Source organism: Branchiostoma belcheri, unplaced genomic scaffold, assembly GCF_001625305.1.
Source record: "Branchiostoma belcheri isolate BF01 breed outbred unplaced genomic scaffold, Haploidv18h27 scaffold31, whole genome shotgun sequence".
Taxonomy (NCBI): domain Eukaryota; kingdom Metazoa; phylum Chordata; class Leptocardii; order Amphioxiformes; family Branchiostomatidae; genus Branchiostoma; species Branchiostoma belcheri.
Window position 1 is genome coordinate 1,977,602 of NW_017803921.1, and position 16,451 is coordinate 1,994,052.

Genomic DNA, 16,451 nt, shown 5'->3' on the forward strand with positions numbered 1-16,451 from the left:
CCCCCAACATGTCTTTTCTGCTGGTGACAGGCCTCAATACACCTGTACCCTCTGTGCTACGAGTATCTCCTTGCTGCACCTGTATCTCAGCAGCGCAGAGAACAGCTTATCAACATCACACGCGATTTCACCTCTATTCTAGCCCGCAGCGACACGCTATTACGGAACTCTGTTTACTGTCATCTTCAGCGAACCAGCTGTTACATGCACATTTCAGTATCATCTCGCGCGTTCGTTGTGTATTACCTATGTTTAGCCATGATAGAATTGTTTTTAAATACATGTATTAAGGAAAATGATTTTATATTAGAAATGTCTCTGTTATAACAGTGCTGACGGAATGAATGTAACTTTTGAATATTTGTCAAATAACCTGCAATTCAGCCAAGAGGCTGTGAAAAATTCTTATTTTGAATAGGTATAGTGAGCAATACCCACTGATTGTACATACACATGGTAAGAATACAGTTTAGTGGGCAATCAGTGGCTCACAGCTGCCAAGTTCTCAATTGCAAAGAAGGAGGTGTCCATGGACTCTAACTTTGAAAGACTGCAGGCCGTTGTTGTTGATTTTACCCACAATGGTGTCAGGGAGTTGGTTCCAAATCTGAACGCCAGTGTGGATGAAGGTCCGGCCGGTGGAACTGGTTCATTCGTTTATTTTGTACGTATTTTGTGCTTGTTTGTTTGTTTGTTTGTTTGTGTGTGTGTGTGTGTGTGTGTGTGCGCGCGCGCGCGCGCGCGTGTGTGTGCGTGCGTGCGTGCGTGTGTTCTTATCTGTTTACATGTGTCTGTGTGCGTGTGTGTGTATGTGTGTGTTTTGTGCGAACACTTGCTCATTTGTGGGTGCGTGCATGCTAATATAGGCAGAAAATAAAAACTAAACAGAGTAGAGAATCGTCTCAGTATGAGGGCCAGACCAACAGATGCATCGTACCGTTCTGTTATACCCCCATACCTTGAAATGCCCTGAACTGTTGCAGAATGTATTATCTTAACATTTTAAAATCGACTTCATCTTTACATAGTTCTATCTGAGAAATAGTTTATCGTACAGAAAAAAATGTATGTTTCGTCTTACCTCCCAAGAAGTCTCCTTTTTCCCTCTGTAAAAGTTGTCGTCGAAAAAGTGGCAAAATCTCTATCGGTATGGTCAGGAGAAAACTAACACGGTGAAGTAACGATCTCCGGGGACTTCTGTGCTTTTCTTTCAGACTGTGCCGGCGGAAATAAGACACAAATCACACATTTGTCTCTTCATGAATGTCAGCAAAGCAATTAGAAACAATTATCGGTTCTCAAACAACGTGCTATTAACTTGTTACGTGAAAAAGTGTTACCTGAAAACAGCTCACATTCGCGCAGAAAATTTACACATTCTTATTCTGAAAGACCTGTGTCGTTTATAAAAACTATCATTTGATAGATATAATTAGCCTCTACCAGGCCTTCGATGCGGCTGGAAAGAGTGGATATTATTGGCGAAAGGGACACATAACATGCCTGGGGAGTTAGTCCACTAAAGCAGTACAGTTTTCAGAGCGGCCAATTGTACTTCTTTTAGCGGACTAACTTCCCTGGCACGTCATCTGTCTGGACAATTTCTACTCATTCCATCCGCCTCTAAAGCCTGGTAGAGGCTAAGATATAACGTTACAAAACAGTCTTCTGTCATTACTTAAGACAAAACTATGCCATTGCATAAGACCCGATTTTTCGCACTCTTCTTTGAAAATACGTGGAACAAGTGTGTAATTGAGAGTTACACTTCAAAATGTTCGACACCCTTGTAAAATAACTAAACGACTGTGGCCACTTGCAGTGAGAGGACAGAAAATCTCTAAGATTAGCCTCTTTGTATCCCCATTAAGAAAATGCCACCTAGGGCATTGGAGGCCAGCGGGGCATGTCTAAAAGTAGGTAGCTGTCACATTGTTGCTGTGCCACTTATCCTATTCAACGGAATGTCCACAGGAACAAAGACGTAATCGCTGTAATTATTTCTGCCTCAGTTCCATAACTACTGGGTTTGTAGAGCCGCATGGTACATACATGTAGGCTGTTATCAACGTTACGGAATGGCTGAAATCGCGTTTTGTTAAGTTTTTCATATGAATATTCAGTTATTATTTGTTGTCACTTCGAAACGAAGGACCAATTTTTGCATTCATTGTGCACTATGGATATGTATTTTTCAAGGTCCCCTTCATAATTCGATACTGTTTTTTTAGTATAATATATATATATAGGGCACTAGTGCAGACTTCTCTCGTTGTGAGGTCATGAACCGATAACAGGGTCGATTTTTTTTCAATGTATAGATCGACTACGGTACGTTTACTTTACTAAAAGTTCTCGGCCACTCGGCATTATTCTTTTCATGTGGCCATCTGTGCTTACGGTTACTTCCATGACGTTCAGTTTTACGTAACCTCGCGTCAGCCGATGAAGGTATCTAATCCATCGAACTACTTATACAGTACCTTAGACTAGTATTGACCACAATTTCTTACGGTGCTGCGAATGATCAAAGAGTTAGTCTTACATAACTTTTGACTAAGTCATTATTTCCTTTCAACATTTGAAGTCTGGAGAGAAGGCAAAGTTTTAGGTTTGTTTTAATTTCGTGACACGTGGATGAAGGTTAGACATCTAGATAATGAAATACACAGGAAAACAGTTACTCAAGCAACTGGATAAATTTTGACAACTGTCAGACCTTTCGAGTACCATCCACTAATTTTCTTCGGTGACTAAACGAAAAGGAGTACGTTGGAGGCTACAAAATGTAATTGAAACGCCTGACAACTCTATCAACCTGCTTGAGTAACTGATTTCCTGTGTAATTTTGTAACGCTTCAAACTATTGTGGGACATTCTCTATGTTACGCAAATACAGGTCATTGTCCTATACTGAAAAGTGTCGGCACTTCCTTTTTTCCTTCTTCATGCACAGGATTAGAGATAAGTACTTGATAACAGGTCGTTGGCACGATGTGCATTGGAACACTTCAGATAATGAGAACAAAAGCAAGACGTTACTCCAGCCTAGAACCAAATTCCCGATAAAAGATTCAGCGGATCGAAAAATGGTGATAGACCAGATTGGAATTTCAGATGCCGCCTGGGGTGCCAGGGGTCAGTAGGGGTCAGCATAGGTGGTAATTTTCGGACGGATGACCTTTAGAAAATTGGAGCATATTCTACAGAAAATGTCTTATCGTTTCAGCAACAGATTCTCCATGTACAAACATTCAAAACGGAAATAGAATAAACATATACTATAAAATGTTAGATTCCTTTCAACTGTGACCAGTTTCTATACACTGATGACATACATAGAAATACAGAATTGTATACCAAACGGACAAAAACGATTACATACGTTTGTTTGAACCTTTGTTCATTCATGAGAGGCTCAAATCTGGAGTAGGCTTTCCATTGAGGTCATGAGGGAAGAGGTAATGGTCAGACAAAATATAACGCAAAGATACAGTTGACATCGTTTAAACTACCTAAATCTATACACATATTTCAAACTTACATATACGTACAGTAAATTTTGAAACCATGTTATCATCCTGCTAGAATGTCCGATTCTACAACTTTTGGAGAGCGATTCCTTTTGGTATTTTTTACATCCGCCATGTTGTCTTATCTAGAGTAAAATCTTTCTGTAAACTCTCTCCCAAATATTATTATAAGCTGTCTGGTGCACTTCTTATTAAAAGTTTCACTGTATACACTAATCATTAGATCTCCGTTTCACAGTTCGAATTTCACCAAAAATTGACAATTTAGCACCATATACGACGAACATTTGGGATTATTACTATGCTATTACGTCTGTTATGGCCTCAAAATATTTTCCATGACATTTAGACGCACATTTAAATCCGTTGACATTTAAAACCGTGTCAAAGCCCTCCGGTTATGTAAACCTTGCATTGTTATACAGCGTGGGGGACCTCGACTTAAAAACAGGTCTTCTGATACTTATCTTTAGACAGCGAAATAGGGTGGATATATTGTAATCCTTCACAAGAAAAGAGAACTTATACAAACCAGGTCATTCTTTGAAAGCAGTTTTTGGTTCCAAAAACGACGATTGAAAATCAGAGAGGGTAAAATATTATCTTCGTAGTGTCAAAGGCAATATGCTAAGGTTTTAATGACAGTGATGGCGAGTGTGATCTCTTTGTGCAGGCATGCATACCTGTCTGTTGTGTATCTTTTAAAACTTCCTAACGTAAACAAACTAAAAACTGACGAATACCTTCCACGGTAACAGACACTACAGAGTTCGTGTCGCGTGTAAGAATATTGTATAGTGTTGCAATTCCGCCAGGGGGAGTAACAAATTCGTGACCTAGTTTGAAGCAACAGCCATTATTGGTTACTTATTGGTGCTCCCAAATGATTAGCAATGAGTAATGTAATGTCAAAGTACGCACGTTGGCGTTCTTTCCAAAACATATTCTTGGTTTGTATTTGCATATGCCCCCCCCCCATGGCATAAGGAAAAAACATTATTTATTTATATTGATGCTGAGAGGGGATGGGCATTTAGACTTGGATGGGTTAATTTTGGACTAGGATCATTCTGTACAACTTGGGAGTGAAATATGCTGCATTTGCTCGCAAATATTGCCTTTCTAGTTCAATCTGTAGCGATGACAATAAATATGAATAAGTTGACGCATGCAGTATCTTTGCTCGTGGTTTATTTTATTTATTCTTGCCTGGACACTTTTCCGTGCAGGCTTTCCGCGTGCCTGCAGTGTTCCCTGCGTGTTTAGGCGGTGGTGTCGGCCCCGAAGGTCTCCTGGAAGTGGTTGGTGACGGAACCAATGATAGTTTGTGCATCCGTGATGAGGGGGGCGGCAGCTACACTGGCCGCATCTGTGCACACAACAGTTACAGCATCCGTAAAACATTTCATCAGGTTGGTAATTAGCAATATCATTGTGAATCAGGCTAGAGATGATTTGATGAGTTGTTTTTTGATTTATATTTGTATTAATGAACGATTTTAAAAATTCCAACATGGCCACCCCGCGACGTCAAATCCAACATGACGCCCCAGTGATGACGGCCCGTATAAACGTGCCAGAAAAAACAATACATTTTTTTTAATATCGCAAATATATAATTTTATATAATATCGCAAGCCTGCAATGATAAAAAGTATTGACTTCCGGCGACGCCTAAAAGATACGGATGGAACTTACCCAAGGTCTGCTGGACTGTGGCGGTGACGTTGTCAATGAAGGTCTGGCCATGTTGGACCACCTGGGAACCCACAGCAGTGGCGGCATCGACGAGCTACATACAAGACAAGGCAGTTCATGTAGTAAACGCTAGGTGCGCTGGTTAGCAAAATCACTGTGTACGTGGGCCTATCGTATCCAGAACGGTGCTATCAGGGTTAGGACAAGGTACGGTTCTGTATAGTCTGTCCGCGTATCCAAGAACTTATATTGGACCCAGTCACAGTTCTGAATATGCGTGGACTATCGTGAACCCTGAAGAAAGGACGGGCCTGGATACATTAGATCTTGCTACAGATCAATTACGGCTCTCTGCAGGATCTCAAGAAGGCATTTTACATTCCGAAGTGAAACTACTGCTCACCTGGTTGAAAGCCAGAGCAGCCGAGTCAAGGACGGGCTGGAAGATGGTGGACACGCCGGCAGCGAGGTCGGAGAAGAAGTCACGGGACTGAAAAGAAATATGACACATTGAAATATAAGAACAGGGACATAAAGGGTTACCCCTAAGGGTACCGACAGAATGCTGTAAGGGACTTAACTAACACTGACTGCCATTCTGGTCGACAGTCACATTTGTTTTACTTATGTACAGGCAGGGGCAAAATGCTAGATAGATAGATGGATGGATACAAAGGTAGTAGATTGCAATTTATACAGTGCAGTGGACAGTTCCATTATTAGTAATAGTCGGTGCGGAAGTCTCACCAGCTTCAGGCCCGCCTTGCGGCTGGTCATGGTGTTAGCCATCTTGGCCTTGGCCTGGTTCTTGATCAGGAAACCTGGATAGAACAGGGAAGGAACGTTATAACAGTGTATGCTTGTGTCTAATCGATGAAAACTTTTCTTTTGTCGTCAGCTCCTTGTTCCAGATAGCCTGGTAGCTAGAACATCGTATGCTCGCCGGCATCTCTACGGTGCTGAGAGTACTGCCCGCCCGCCTAGGTCCATTAGCGTACGCCGGGTGGTTTTACGGGTCGGTTTCAATATGTTCGTCTCAGAAAGACCGACTGTTAAGGTCAAGGGGATCATAAGCCTTAGAAAGATTGGCTGCTTGAGGAAAGGCCTGTGCCAACAAACTGGGGCCGAAAGCTGGTCCGAAGAGAATGTTCCAGACGAAACGAATGGTCTTTCGAGGTTCGAACCTTAGTATAGTTGGGTCTAGGTTACATGCGTGCCGAGTACAATGCAGTTTAGGCTGTCAAGGCTTAGAGTGGCCGAAGGTATCGAAGGAAGACTCACGCTTGGTGGTGGCCAGAGCGTCGACGGGGTCGGTAGTGGTGGTGCCGAACAGCGTGTCGATGGTGCCGGTCAGAGCGGTCTGGACGTTCTGGATGGCGGTGGTGGTGTGCTCGAGGAGGCCCATGATACCGTCGTGGATGATCGACCCGATCTCAGTCTGGAACTCCTGGCGCTTCCTCTTGCCGCTGACCAGGCCGGTCAGAGAATCTCCCAGGTTTTGGACCGCTTCTCCTACCAGCTGCTGGGCGGCCTGGCCGAGGACGGGCACGTAGGTGTCCAGCAGTTCTGGAAACAATTGATAAAGACTGTTGAAAAGTAAAAAAAATGTCAGAAGCCCTATTTTCGTGTTGTATTCGTGTTGTTTCGTGTTGTAAGCCCTATATTCATGTTGCAAAGTACAGCAAAGAAGATTTATTCTTTAGAATGGCTTTTGCCAACACCGGTACCGATGAACTTTCAAGCTTAGTTCTGTAAATAAGTTTAATGCATTTATCGACTATTGACTTATTGTATGGACTAAACTGCTAAATGGAAACACGTTTTGCCTGTAAAGTAGAGGTGTCCATCGGTACTATTCGCTTCTTCTATATCTCTTTCCCTCTGAAAATTGAGTTCAAGTTTAATAACAAGTCACCTTGCGCGGCTGTCTGGGCAGTGGTGAGGATGCCGTCCAGGGCGGCTGTGGTGGCGGCGGCCAGATCGTCCAGCAGACCGGCCTGGGCACCTCCCAGGCACAGCAGAGCGATAACGATGAACGCCTTCATGATGACCTGCGAGGGAGAAGAAGAAGAAAATCATCATTTTTTGTATGACAAATCAAAATATCGCCTGTTTTCCTGCCATTTTGGAAACGCACGCTGTCGATTTCAAGTGGTGGTGGGTCAGTAGTTAAACGAAGCCTGCCTTGCACCGCGCCTTAATAGTCGTACAAATTGGGTCGTAGTGTGTTATGTTTATGTCACCGTTACACCAGTTCCCTTACGGGGTGTAACTCGGGTATGCTCCGGCGGGGCTCTGAAGTCGGGAGGACTGCGGCTGTCGTGGTCAATACGTTATCAAGGCTTCGACGTGATGTCTACGGTATTTCATCAAGCTTCTGTTTAAGACGGCAATAAAAAGGAGTGAAGATTCAAACGCAATACTTACTGTTTTACAGACGCAGTTGATCAACTGAGAACCAAGGCACGTAAGTTTCACTGTCTGAAGTGGATAAAGCGGCGTCGGTAGCCGGGCAGTTTTTATAGAAGTCCACGGCTATCGGTCAGCTGTGACCTTGTAAGGTTGTCACACGCCCGTATCCGCACTCCCCTGCTATACGTGGCAGACAAACATACCGTATCCGCCCCTCCTGTGTATGGTGACGATGACCTAGATAAGACACAGGCAAGGTGATGTTTGTCGGATCACATGATATCCGCCCTACGTTGCATATTGTTGGAAAGCACTGCGGCTGCGCGAAACCCGTAATACATCAAGAGTCTCGATGTTAGTTCTATATAATACTGAGCAAAGCCCTATCTAGGGCATCCCGCCCAGGTTTGATGTTAGAGACAGATTTAAATATATCTTTACATGTAATGGTCCCATGGTTTATATGTCTACCATAAATAGGTAGACATATAAAGGAATGCTTTGTTATTAGAAATAATTCCGAAACTTGTAATAAGCCCACTCGATTGAAACACTCTATCAAAGACTTGTGCTGTCCCTTATTATTTGAATAATCATGATATAGATTTGTTAGGTTTTATTCGACATTAGGTCTTGTTCAACACATTTTATTGTTTGTTACTCTCGTTTGTTACTCTAGTTTGTTACTCTAGTTTGCCATACATCGTACCATGTGCAATTGTCGTGCAATAAAGTTCTTCTACATTGTGCATAGCACTTCGGCAGAATGTCTCGTTTAGGGTCGTGTTCCACTGTCACTTACTCGGCGGTTCAGTCGGTGGTTATAAGAAATGACCAGGCCTTACAACTCGAGCAGGGTCATCAACCCTTAATTATGGGTGTTTGTACCTGGCTTGACTGACTACTGTGAGTAAATTTCCCAGTATATTTTAGATGGCAAGCTAAGCCTGGATTGCAATGCCACTGAGCGGCTGCCATTCAGCACTAAGGCCCGCTCACGTACGCCACGCGATAGTTGTACGATCGTAAACATTCTTGGGCCTTACGCACGTGTGCCGTACAAATTTTAGCTACCTTGTATACGTATACGGAAAGATCTGATTGGTTCTGTTACAGCCTGCTGGAAAATCCTGCGGCATCAAAATTGTACGACGACCTACGATGAATGCCTTCACCCATGAGTAGTGCTGCGTACCGGTTCACTGGACTTGGATCCGGACTTGTAAGAATGTTTAGGTTCAAGTCCAAAAAAAACATAAAAGTCAAGACCATTTCACATACCCCTTTTCTTCCAAACCACCTAAAACCGTCCGTAGATTGCAAAATCTTTGCTGCAAAATGAAGAAAACATTGCCATCAGGCATCGTCAAGTACCGGCCTCCATGTTATGTGGCCAAAGTTTCACCCAGACAACATTGCAAGGTTGCCAACGTGCAATTTTGTATATGCCATGGGTTTAGGTCCGGACTTACAAGTCCGGGACTGAACCTAAACCTCTGGACTTGAATCCGGACCTAAAATGTGGGTTTAGGTATGCAGCACTACCCATGAGGGGACAGTATGCAGCCATATGGCATGGCGACGATAACCATCTACTCTCATTAGCAATAGGCTCTTTGGCCCGATGACGATGTGGTTCTCCTCATGTAGATGCCTGTTGTATACAGAAACGTACCGATCTAATTTTTTTTCAAGACTCAAGAATTATGTATTATTTATGAATTATCTAGTTCTGTGCCTGAATTGGTTAGAGTTAGGATAAGCCACGGTTCTGGATACTCTCCGCGTAGCCAAGAACGCAGATTTTCCCCAAACATTTTCTAAGTACGCGTGAACTAGAATCGTATGGGTATAACATACACGAGATTTTTATATATGTATATTCCAACATGTATTCACAAGACGTGGTGACGGCGCACTCAAGTTTTTTACAACTTATATTAATGCCGCCACCAACACAAGGGACAATACAATACTCATTTTCACCTGAGCGAAGTGAGGAGAGTCATGTAAAGTGCCTTTGCCAAGGGCACAAGATCGGTTGCATGTCAGGATTCGAACCCGGGACCTCTTGGTTCCGAGTCGAGCACTCGACCCCACGAGATTGCTAACCGCTAATCCAACGGCTACCTACGTGGTAAGAGGAATGACTTATAGATTTGATGGCTTTCTTCGTCTTCTGTTCTTTATTTAGTACTGTTTATTTTATTTATTTTTTTTGCAAAGTTTTTCTAAGAAACCAACCTGTGAGTATGAGCTATCATATCTCGTATATTATGTCCAGAGGTGCAATATGACTGTTTCCTTTTACTCAATCGTCAAACATACCTCAAACGGTGTCAATACAAAGCCTAGCCCTTACTAACTAATTATTAAATTAACATGATGAAACAAAAAACACATCAAGAGTGCGCCCAGGTCACCATTGCATTTTCTTTATTTCCAGTTGCAAGAAATTTAAATTCGGTGAAAGAAATGTCCTTGACCTATAAATAACACCAAAGAGATTGCCGCTAAGCAGATTGTTAGATGTGATTCAGTCGGCAGGGACATGTGCCTGTCTGCGAGCCGCGTGTTTAGGCGGTGGTGGCGTCGCCTCCGCTAACGAAGCCGGTGACGGAGTCAATGATGGTCTGGGCATCCTGAATGTAGGGCTGGGTGACGGCAGAGAGGCTGTCTGCATTGGCAAAAATAAAGAAGATTGTAAAATCATGAAAGTTCACCTGTGTTGGTAGTTATATGTTTTAAGTTAGAGCTTTCAACCAGTTATCTACTGAAGAAGACCAGAGTGACCATTTTTGTGTTGGATCTAAATTTTAAACAAGATCGAAACTTTAAATAAGGTTGTAAAATATTACGTTATCCCCAATGACCAAGATGACAAAAGGGACATGAGGGAAAAATGAACCACACATGTAGTGTCCAAAGAGGCTTGATTCGCTTTCTGCTTGCTATAATAATTACTCTTTAAAACTGATGATTCTTCTAAATGTACGGTATACCGGTAATATCAGACAACAAAAATTACAAACTTAGGTTTAGGTGATGGTTGAAATTCATCTTATCGAAAGAATAGGGGTCCATCCCAGTGTGAGCGGATCAAACTACGGCCCCGTCTTAAACTGAAAAAAAACTGGTGTGTTACACCTAAAGGTGGTTTATCGGTTATGCGAAACAAACAAACAAACAAACGTACCGAGGGTCTGGGAGATGGTGGAGGAGAGGTTGTTGACCAGGGCGGTTCCGTGATCGACCACCTGGGCACCGACAGCAGTGGCGGCATCGACGAGCTGCACAAGAAAAATACAGAGGTCGTTACAAAAAGGTGTTACTGTTCCATGCGGAGCAAATCTCAGCAGGGGGCTAGTACACGGGTAGTGTTGTGTGTTTGACCTGCCGTCCGTTCTCATAGATGCGGCGCTAGTGCCAAGCAGATAAATCAGGATGTGCCTTTTATTCAAATCATTGGTATGACCCGGTCGGAGTTTAAACCCACGACCTCCTGGTTAAAAAGGCGAGAACTCTTTCCGATTGACCTAGTGCACCGATCCTCATCATGGCTACAGATATGGGCCTCTTTTGCCAATTGTGATTGTTTTTTTACAATTTTGACCTAAGCATTTACCAGTGCCGGTGTTGCTACCCAGTGAAATATCATATCTAAAGGTAGGCAACACCTAGTTGGCGAACTGCACCTATACATAAGTTGTTCAATTGAATTGACAATGCATATTGTCTTGAAAAGGTAAAAACTAATGAGACAGTACTGGAGAGATATTCTGACCACTGACCTGGTTGAAAGCCAGAGCGGCCTGGTCGATGGCGGGCTGGAAGATGGCGGACACACCGGAGGCAAGGTCGGAGAAGAAGTCACGAGACTGAAAAGGTAAATGATTTTTTAAAAATCTAATGCGAACTTAACGAATGTCTAACACTTCTTACTAGACTGGAACTAGATAGGCACAGTTCTGGATACCAGTCTATCCAGAAACGTGACAATACTAACTGTGTCAATCTTAACTAATTCATTCAGGCATAGAACTAGATAGGCACAGTTACAATAGAAGTTCGACTTACGATCCTCTTGGCGACCACAGTCTTCATCTTCATGCTGGTCATGCTGATCTTGCTCTTGGCCTTCAGGCTGTTCTTCTTCAGAGCGCCTGGAAACAAAATGTGATGATCGGATTACCGAAATATTCCGGCAAGTGTCAATGATGCTTATAAGTTTATTACATTGCCGTAGAGTTACGTCAATGAAGGACAGACACTCAGGTAAAGAGATGCACAATATATAAACCAACCACTGACGAAACTGTGGATCTGTGGATCGATGCTTCTTGAAACGTCTAAGAGTTTTCAAAATATTCTTGAGTAACTGTGTTCTTGTGTTCTATTCAAGTTGTTCAGAGATTTTGTGGTGGATTTTAGATTGAGAAAAACGACTCACGACTTGTAGTGATTTGGAAATTACCGTTTCAAGCACAATAGGAAGAAAGTACGAAGTACCAAGAGACATAACACGAGATAAAACACTCACGCTTAGTGGTGGCCAGAGCGTCGATGGGGTCGGTAGTGGTGGTGCCGAACAGCGTGTCGATGGTACCGGTCAGAGCGGTCTGGACGTTCTGGATGGCGGTGGTGGTGTGCTCGAGAAGACCCTGGATACCGTCGTGGATGATCTGTCCGATCTCAGTCTGGAACTCCTGGCGCTTCCTCTTGCCGCTGACCAGGCCGGTCAGAGAATCTCCTAGAGAGGAGACCGCTTCTCCTACCAGCTGCTGGGCGGTCTGGCCGAGGATGGGCACGTAGGTGTCCAACAGTTCTAGAAATAACGATTGAATGAATTCATTATTACAGCATCTTCAATGCACAGACGATACTTCACCCTACCCTTACTTCTGCACTTTTTCAACACGAAAAACAGTCTTTCCAGGGATCATTACTAACATTTTTACATTTCGTGCTTGACCACAGCAGCTACATGTGTACTACGAAACCTTGTGAAGCCACTTACAAGAATGAACTGTAATTTGATGAGCAAGCATTGTATTCAGAACCGTGCCTATCTTGTTTCATGCCTGAACGGGCTAGGGTTGGGATCAGGCCCGGTTCTGGATAGTCTCTACGAAACATAGATTTGCTCCAGACACGGTTCTGGATACGCGTGGGTTATCCAGAACCGTGCCTGAGGATAGCGTATCGTTCTAAGGATAGGCTCAGGATAACGTATCGTTCTGCATGTAGCAACAAGTCACCTTGCGCAGCTGTCTGGGCAGTGGTCAGGATGCCGTCCAGGGCGGCTGTGGTGGCGGCGGCCAGATCGTCCAGCAGACCGGCCTGGGCACCTCCCAGGCACAGCAGAGCGATAACGATGAACGCCTTCATGATGTTTTATTAGTCTGCAAAACAAGTATTCAACATGCGTGTCGTAAGTCGGGCAAGTGGTGGGCATCAAAGCAGTACGGAAAGGTTGAAATAAATCTAGCAATGGCGTTACTATTTTCTACCCTATCTACACAAGTACGTGAGATATGTGGAATTATGAGTTGGTGCATAAATGGTGTAAAAAATTGATGTAATGGATTCTTGAAGTATTCACCATAGGGTAGTACTATAAACTTGGTATGAGTTCAAAGTATAAAATGTAATCAAGGCATCAATTTCAAAAGTTACCAGTAGTTTGCAAATTAATAACTGCAACCTTTACAAATCAAATGCAGTAATAATGTATAAAAAAAGGAAGTACAAACTTGAAATCAGACTTACCAACGAGGAGGTTGAGCAGGATCAAGGTACGTAACTTTCACCGTGTGTAGTGGATGAGGACGTCGCTAGTCGCAGGGAGGTTATATAGCGGCCGGTGTGCGCGCAGCTGTGGCACCGCGCGGATGTCTCACGGCCCCGGGGCAAGGTTATCCGCCCTTCCCTCGCGCGACGGGTACGACACGGCGGATACCCTGATATCACATGTTTGCTGTACCACACCGGTATCCGCCGCATGCAAGGCTTGTTTAACACTTTATTTATCGTGCCACATTTTTTATGTATCTTAATTCTACGTAAGAGAGAGTAAGGTACTAGTATTGTATTTCAGAAAGAAAACATGATTTCGGAGACTTCTTACCTCCATGAAATATGTAAAGTTTATGTAAATGCTTTTTGGGGATTGGTCTCATTCGAAAATCATAATTACTATAATATAGTTAAATTTCTAAAGTCAAATTATAATATTTCGCTTGTGAAATTCCTATCTTTTGGTAATATTTCAAGTCAACATGTCCTCATTAATTATGCAAATATAAATGACCTCTACATGTTTGCTGTATCACACCGGTATCCGCTGCCAGGCTTAAGCATGTTTAACACTTGATTTATCATGCCACATTTTTCATACTTTTGTATAAACGTAAGAGAACTCTACGTAAGAGAGAGAAAGTCCTTTATTTCGAACAAAAAGAACTGGTTACGTTTACTTTGTTGCAACATTTGATAAAAAGCTATCATTGTAGGCATTCTAAAGACTAGCGGTGTGCCCTGGCATATGTCAGTGTTTCGTCATTTTTGCGACTGTTTAATTGACATTTTTTTAAATATCTGATTCCGGTCTGTCTGCACATTAACAGTATTTGTTAGCAAAGATATGATATCATTATATCCGCACCGTCACCATGTCCTTTGTAGAATGATGAAACAAGCACGTCGGCAGAACGTACTGCGCCTGCGCAAAACCCCCATTTTTCACGGTTTTCGCTGGATTTTTGGTCAACGTTGCATCAGAATTTTGCCTGTTACAGACAATATTTTTTCCGACAAAACATTTGGAAACTACAGGCGGAGGGTTAACGTCATATGCGCGAATATGACCTTATATGAAACGTTCTGCCGAAGTGCTATGCATATAATACATTACTGGTTTCGCGCAGGTGCAGTACGTTTTGCCGACGTGCTGATAAAACATTGTGTTGGAAAAGACGTACTGCGCGAAACCCGTAATGTATTGTGCACAGCACTTCAGTGGAACGTCTCGTCTAAGGTTATATTCCTGTATTTAAGGATGACATCCCAGCCATAGTTTTCAAATGTCTGCATCGGGCAAAACTCTGATGTAACGTTAACCAAACATCCAAACAAACCAATGAAAAACCGCACCGTATGATATTTTCACAAACATTAAACAAACATGCTGTGTACTGTCACCAAGGATATCAAAACATTGAGATACAATGTTGAGGATATTAAGTGGGGGTGAGTACAAAAAGGTAGCCTATGTGTCAAACAAGGACTCGTCCTTGCCAATGGGAAGGTAAATATCAGTAGTGTACATTCTACCCGACGAACCGGACAGTCGGGGTTGTACAAACCTACAGGTATGTCCTATCGCCGGGGTTGGCAAACCAATGCCCACTGTGTAATGTATTCCTAGCTAGAAGATTTTGTATTGTTCTTTCGGACACTTTTCTCGAGGGTTAATGACCTGCAATACTCCATGCAGCTTATCAAAGAGTGATAACAGTCGTAGGTCGTAGTTAGCCTGGTTACCAGACATTTTAGCTCCCGAGTCTATATCCGCTATTTCCGTACATTTAGATATAGACTGGGGGAGCTAAAATGGGGCCTGGTAACCAGCCTAGGTCGTGGTGTGATATTGTCAAAGTCAAGATGGCTACGTGAAAACAGTAGCAACGGCTTAGAATAAGCAATTATATAAAAGCAATGTTGTTTGTAACAAGATCCAGTTTTAAGGACATGTGCACCACTACCCCAAGAATGCCATCAGTTTGGGACCGTGCAACAATCGCATGACGTACGCGTATGTCTAGATCTCTAGAACTTGAAATGAAAAAACCGTACGTCCTGATGCAGTGCCAAGGAAAGCGGCTAGAGGGCCCCAAATCGACCTTGATCTTTGTCAAAGCCCAATCCACATGCCTAATTTCGTCACAATACATCTTACAGTTATTGTTGCCCAAAATATCCAGAAACACAAGCAACCCGATAGACGGACCTAAAATAATAGCTCCATTTTCACGAAAAGTAATAAAGTCAATGTTTTTGATGAAAGCACGTTATTCGTCATTATGAAGGCTCCTATCTATTGGCGCTTATCATCTCATCATTCCTTTAATTTTAATTACTTGACCGTTAGGGCACCACAGATGACCCTTTTGTTTTTGCTCGTCCTGACGTTGTGGCGTGCTGACCCACTGTATGATGCCCTTCTATTTTCCGTTGCCTACCCCTCTTTCTTCCTCCATGTACTGTTCCTTGCATTGTGGTTTTGGCTAGTTGACTAGTCAAGATGACCCTTACAAGAGAGCATACCGCTTCAACTTCCGTGCAGGCGCAAAATTTCTGTTTGCTGTTGGAGCGTTACATTATGGTATACACGTACACCAGTTGTCTTTTCCCAGATAACATTTCCGCTGTGTTAACGTACAAATTGAATCCACCAATCAGGATCCAGGCAGACATCCTGACTGATAGTACGCCGACCTTCCGTCGGAAGAAACTTTGTAACGCGACGCTAATTTTACCAGTATTATTGTAGGACGTATGTCAGTATTTGGAAAATATTTTCGTTATTTTTCTGTACTGTTCCATTTGCATACTTTCCTATCTGAATCCGGTCGGTAAGCATATCAGTTAGTATTTGGATAACCGAGATGCCACCACTGTGCTGCCCTCTCCTATAGCATGTGACTGGTACGGTAGACTATTTTCGACGGGGCTGTTGTATCCAAGACCGTGCTATATCCTGAACTATACTCAGGGACAGTTCTGAATAGTCCACGCGAGCCCAGATAG

General features: G+C 43.0%; 2 protein-coding genes across 2 annotated transcripts; both read right to left on the bottom strand.

Moving 5' to 3' along the window:
• Positions 1–4,707: 4,707 nt before the first annotated feature.
• On the bottom strand, positions 4,708–7,783 carry LOC109474601. Its single transcript, XM_019774939.1, has 7 exons — positions 7,659–7,783; positions 7,147–7,282; positions 6,513–6,797; positions 5,979–6,052; positions 5,635–5,721; positions 5,232–5,325; positions 4,708–4,902 (listed from the first exon to the last, which is right to left on the bottom strand). The coding sequence occupies exons 2-7, from the start codon at positions 7,274–7,276 to the stop codon at positions 4,796–4,798; spliced, it is 777 nt and encodes a 258-aa protein (XP_019630498.1). The 5' UTR covers positions 7,277–7,282; positions 7,659–7,783; the 3' UTR covers positions 4,708–4,795.
• Positions 7,784–10,062: 2,279 nt separating this feature from the next.
• On the bottom strand, positions 10,063–13,538 carry LOC109474599. The gene is made up of 7 exons (XM_019774937.1): positions 13,413–13,538; positions 12,902–13,045; positions 12,184–12,468; positions 11,721–11,806; positions 11,435–11,521; positions 10,840–10,933; positions 10,063–10,320 (listed from the first exon to the last, which is right to left on the bottom strand). The coding sequence occupies exons 2-7, from the start codon at positions 13,029–13,031 to the stop codon at positions 10,220–10,222; spliced, it is 783 nt and encodes a 260-aa protein (XP_019630496.1). The 5' UTR covers positions 13,032–13,045; positions 13,413–13,538; the 3' UTR covers positions 10,063–10,219.
• Between the last annotated feature and the right edge of the window lie 2,913 nt (positions 13,539–16,451).

What these genes read in the sequence shown, in the direction of transcription:
- LOC109474601 (XM_019774939.1), bottom strand. Translation starts at nt 7,276, where the DNA reads ATGAAGGCGTTCATCGTTATCGCTCTGCTGTGCCTGGGAGGTGCCCAG. An exon ending in GCAAGGCGGGCCTGAAGCTG is followed by an intron (nt 5,722 to 5,978) that starts GTGAGACTTCCG and finishes ATTTCTTTTCAG; the next exon opens with TCCCGTGACTTCTTCTCCGA. An exon ending in CTGCTCTGGCTTTCAACCAG is followed by an intron (nt 5,326 to 5,634) that starts GTGAGCAGTAGT and finishes TCTTGTATGTAG; the next exon opens with CTCGTCGATGCCGCCACTGC.
- LOC109474599 (XM_019774937.1), bottom strand. Translation starts at nt 13,031, where the DNA reads ATGAAGGCGTTCATCGTTATCGCTCTGCTGTGCCTGGGAGGTGCCCAG. An exon ending in TGCCCAGACAGCTGCGCAAG is followed by an intron (nt 12,469 to 12,901) that starts GTGACTTGTTGC and finishes CGTTATTTCTAG; the next exon opens with AACTGTTGGACACCTACGTG. An exon ending in CCGCTCTGGCTTTCAACCAG is followed by an intron (nt 10,934 to 11,434) that starts GTCAGTGGTCAG and finishes TTTCTTGTGCAG; the next exon opens with CTCGTCGATGCCGCCACTGC.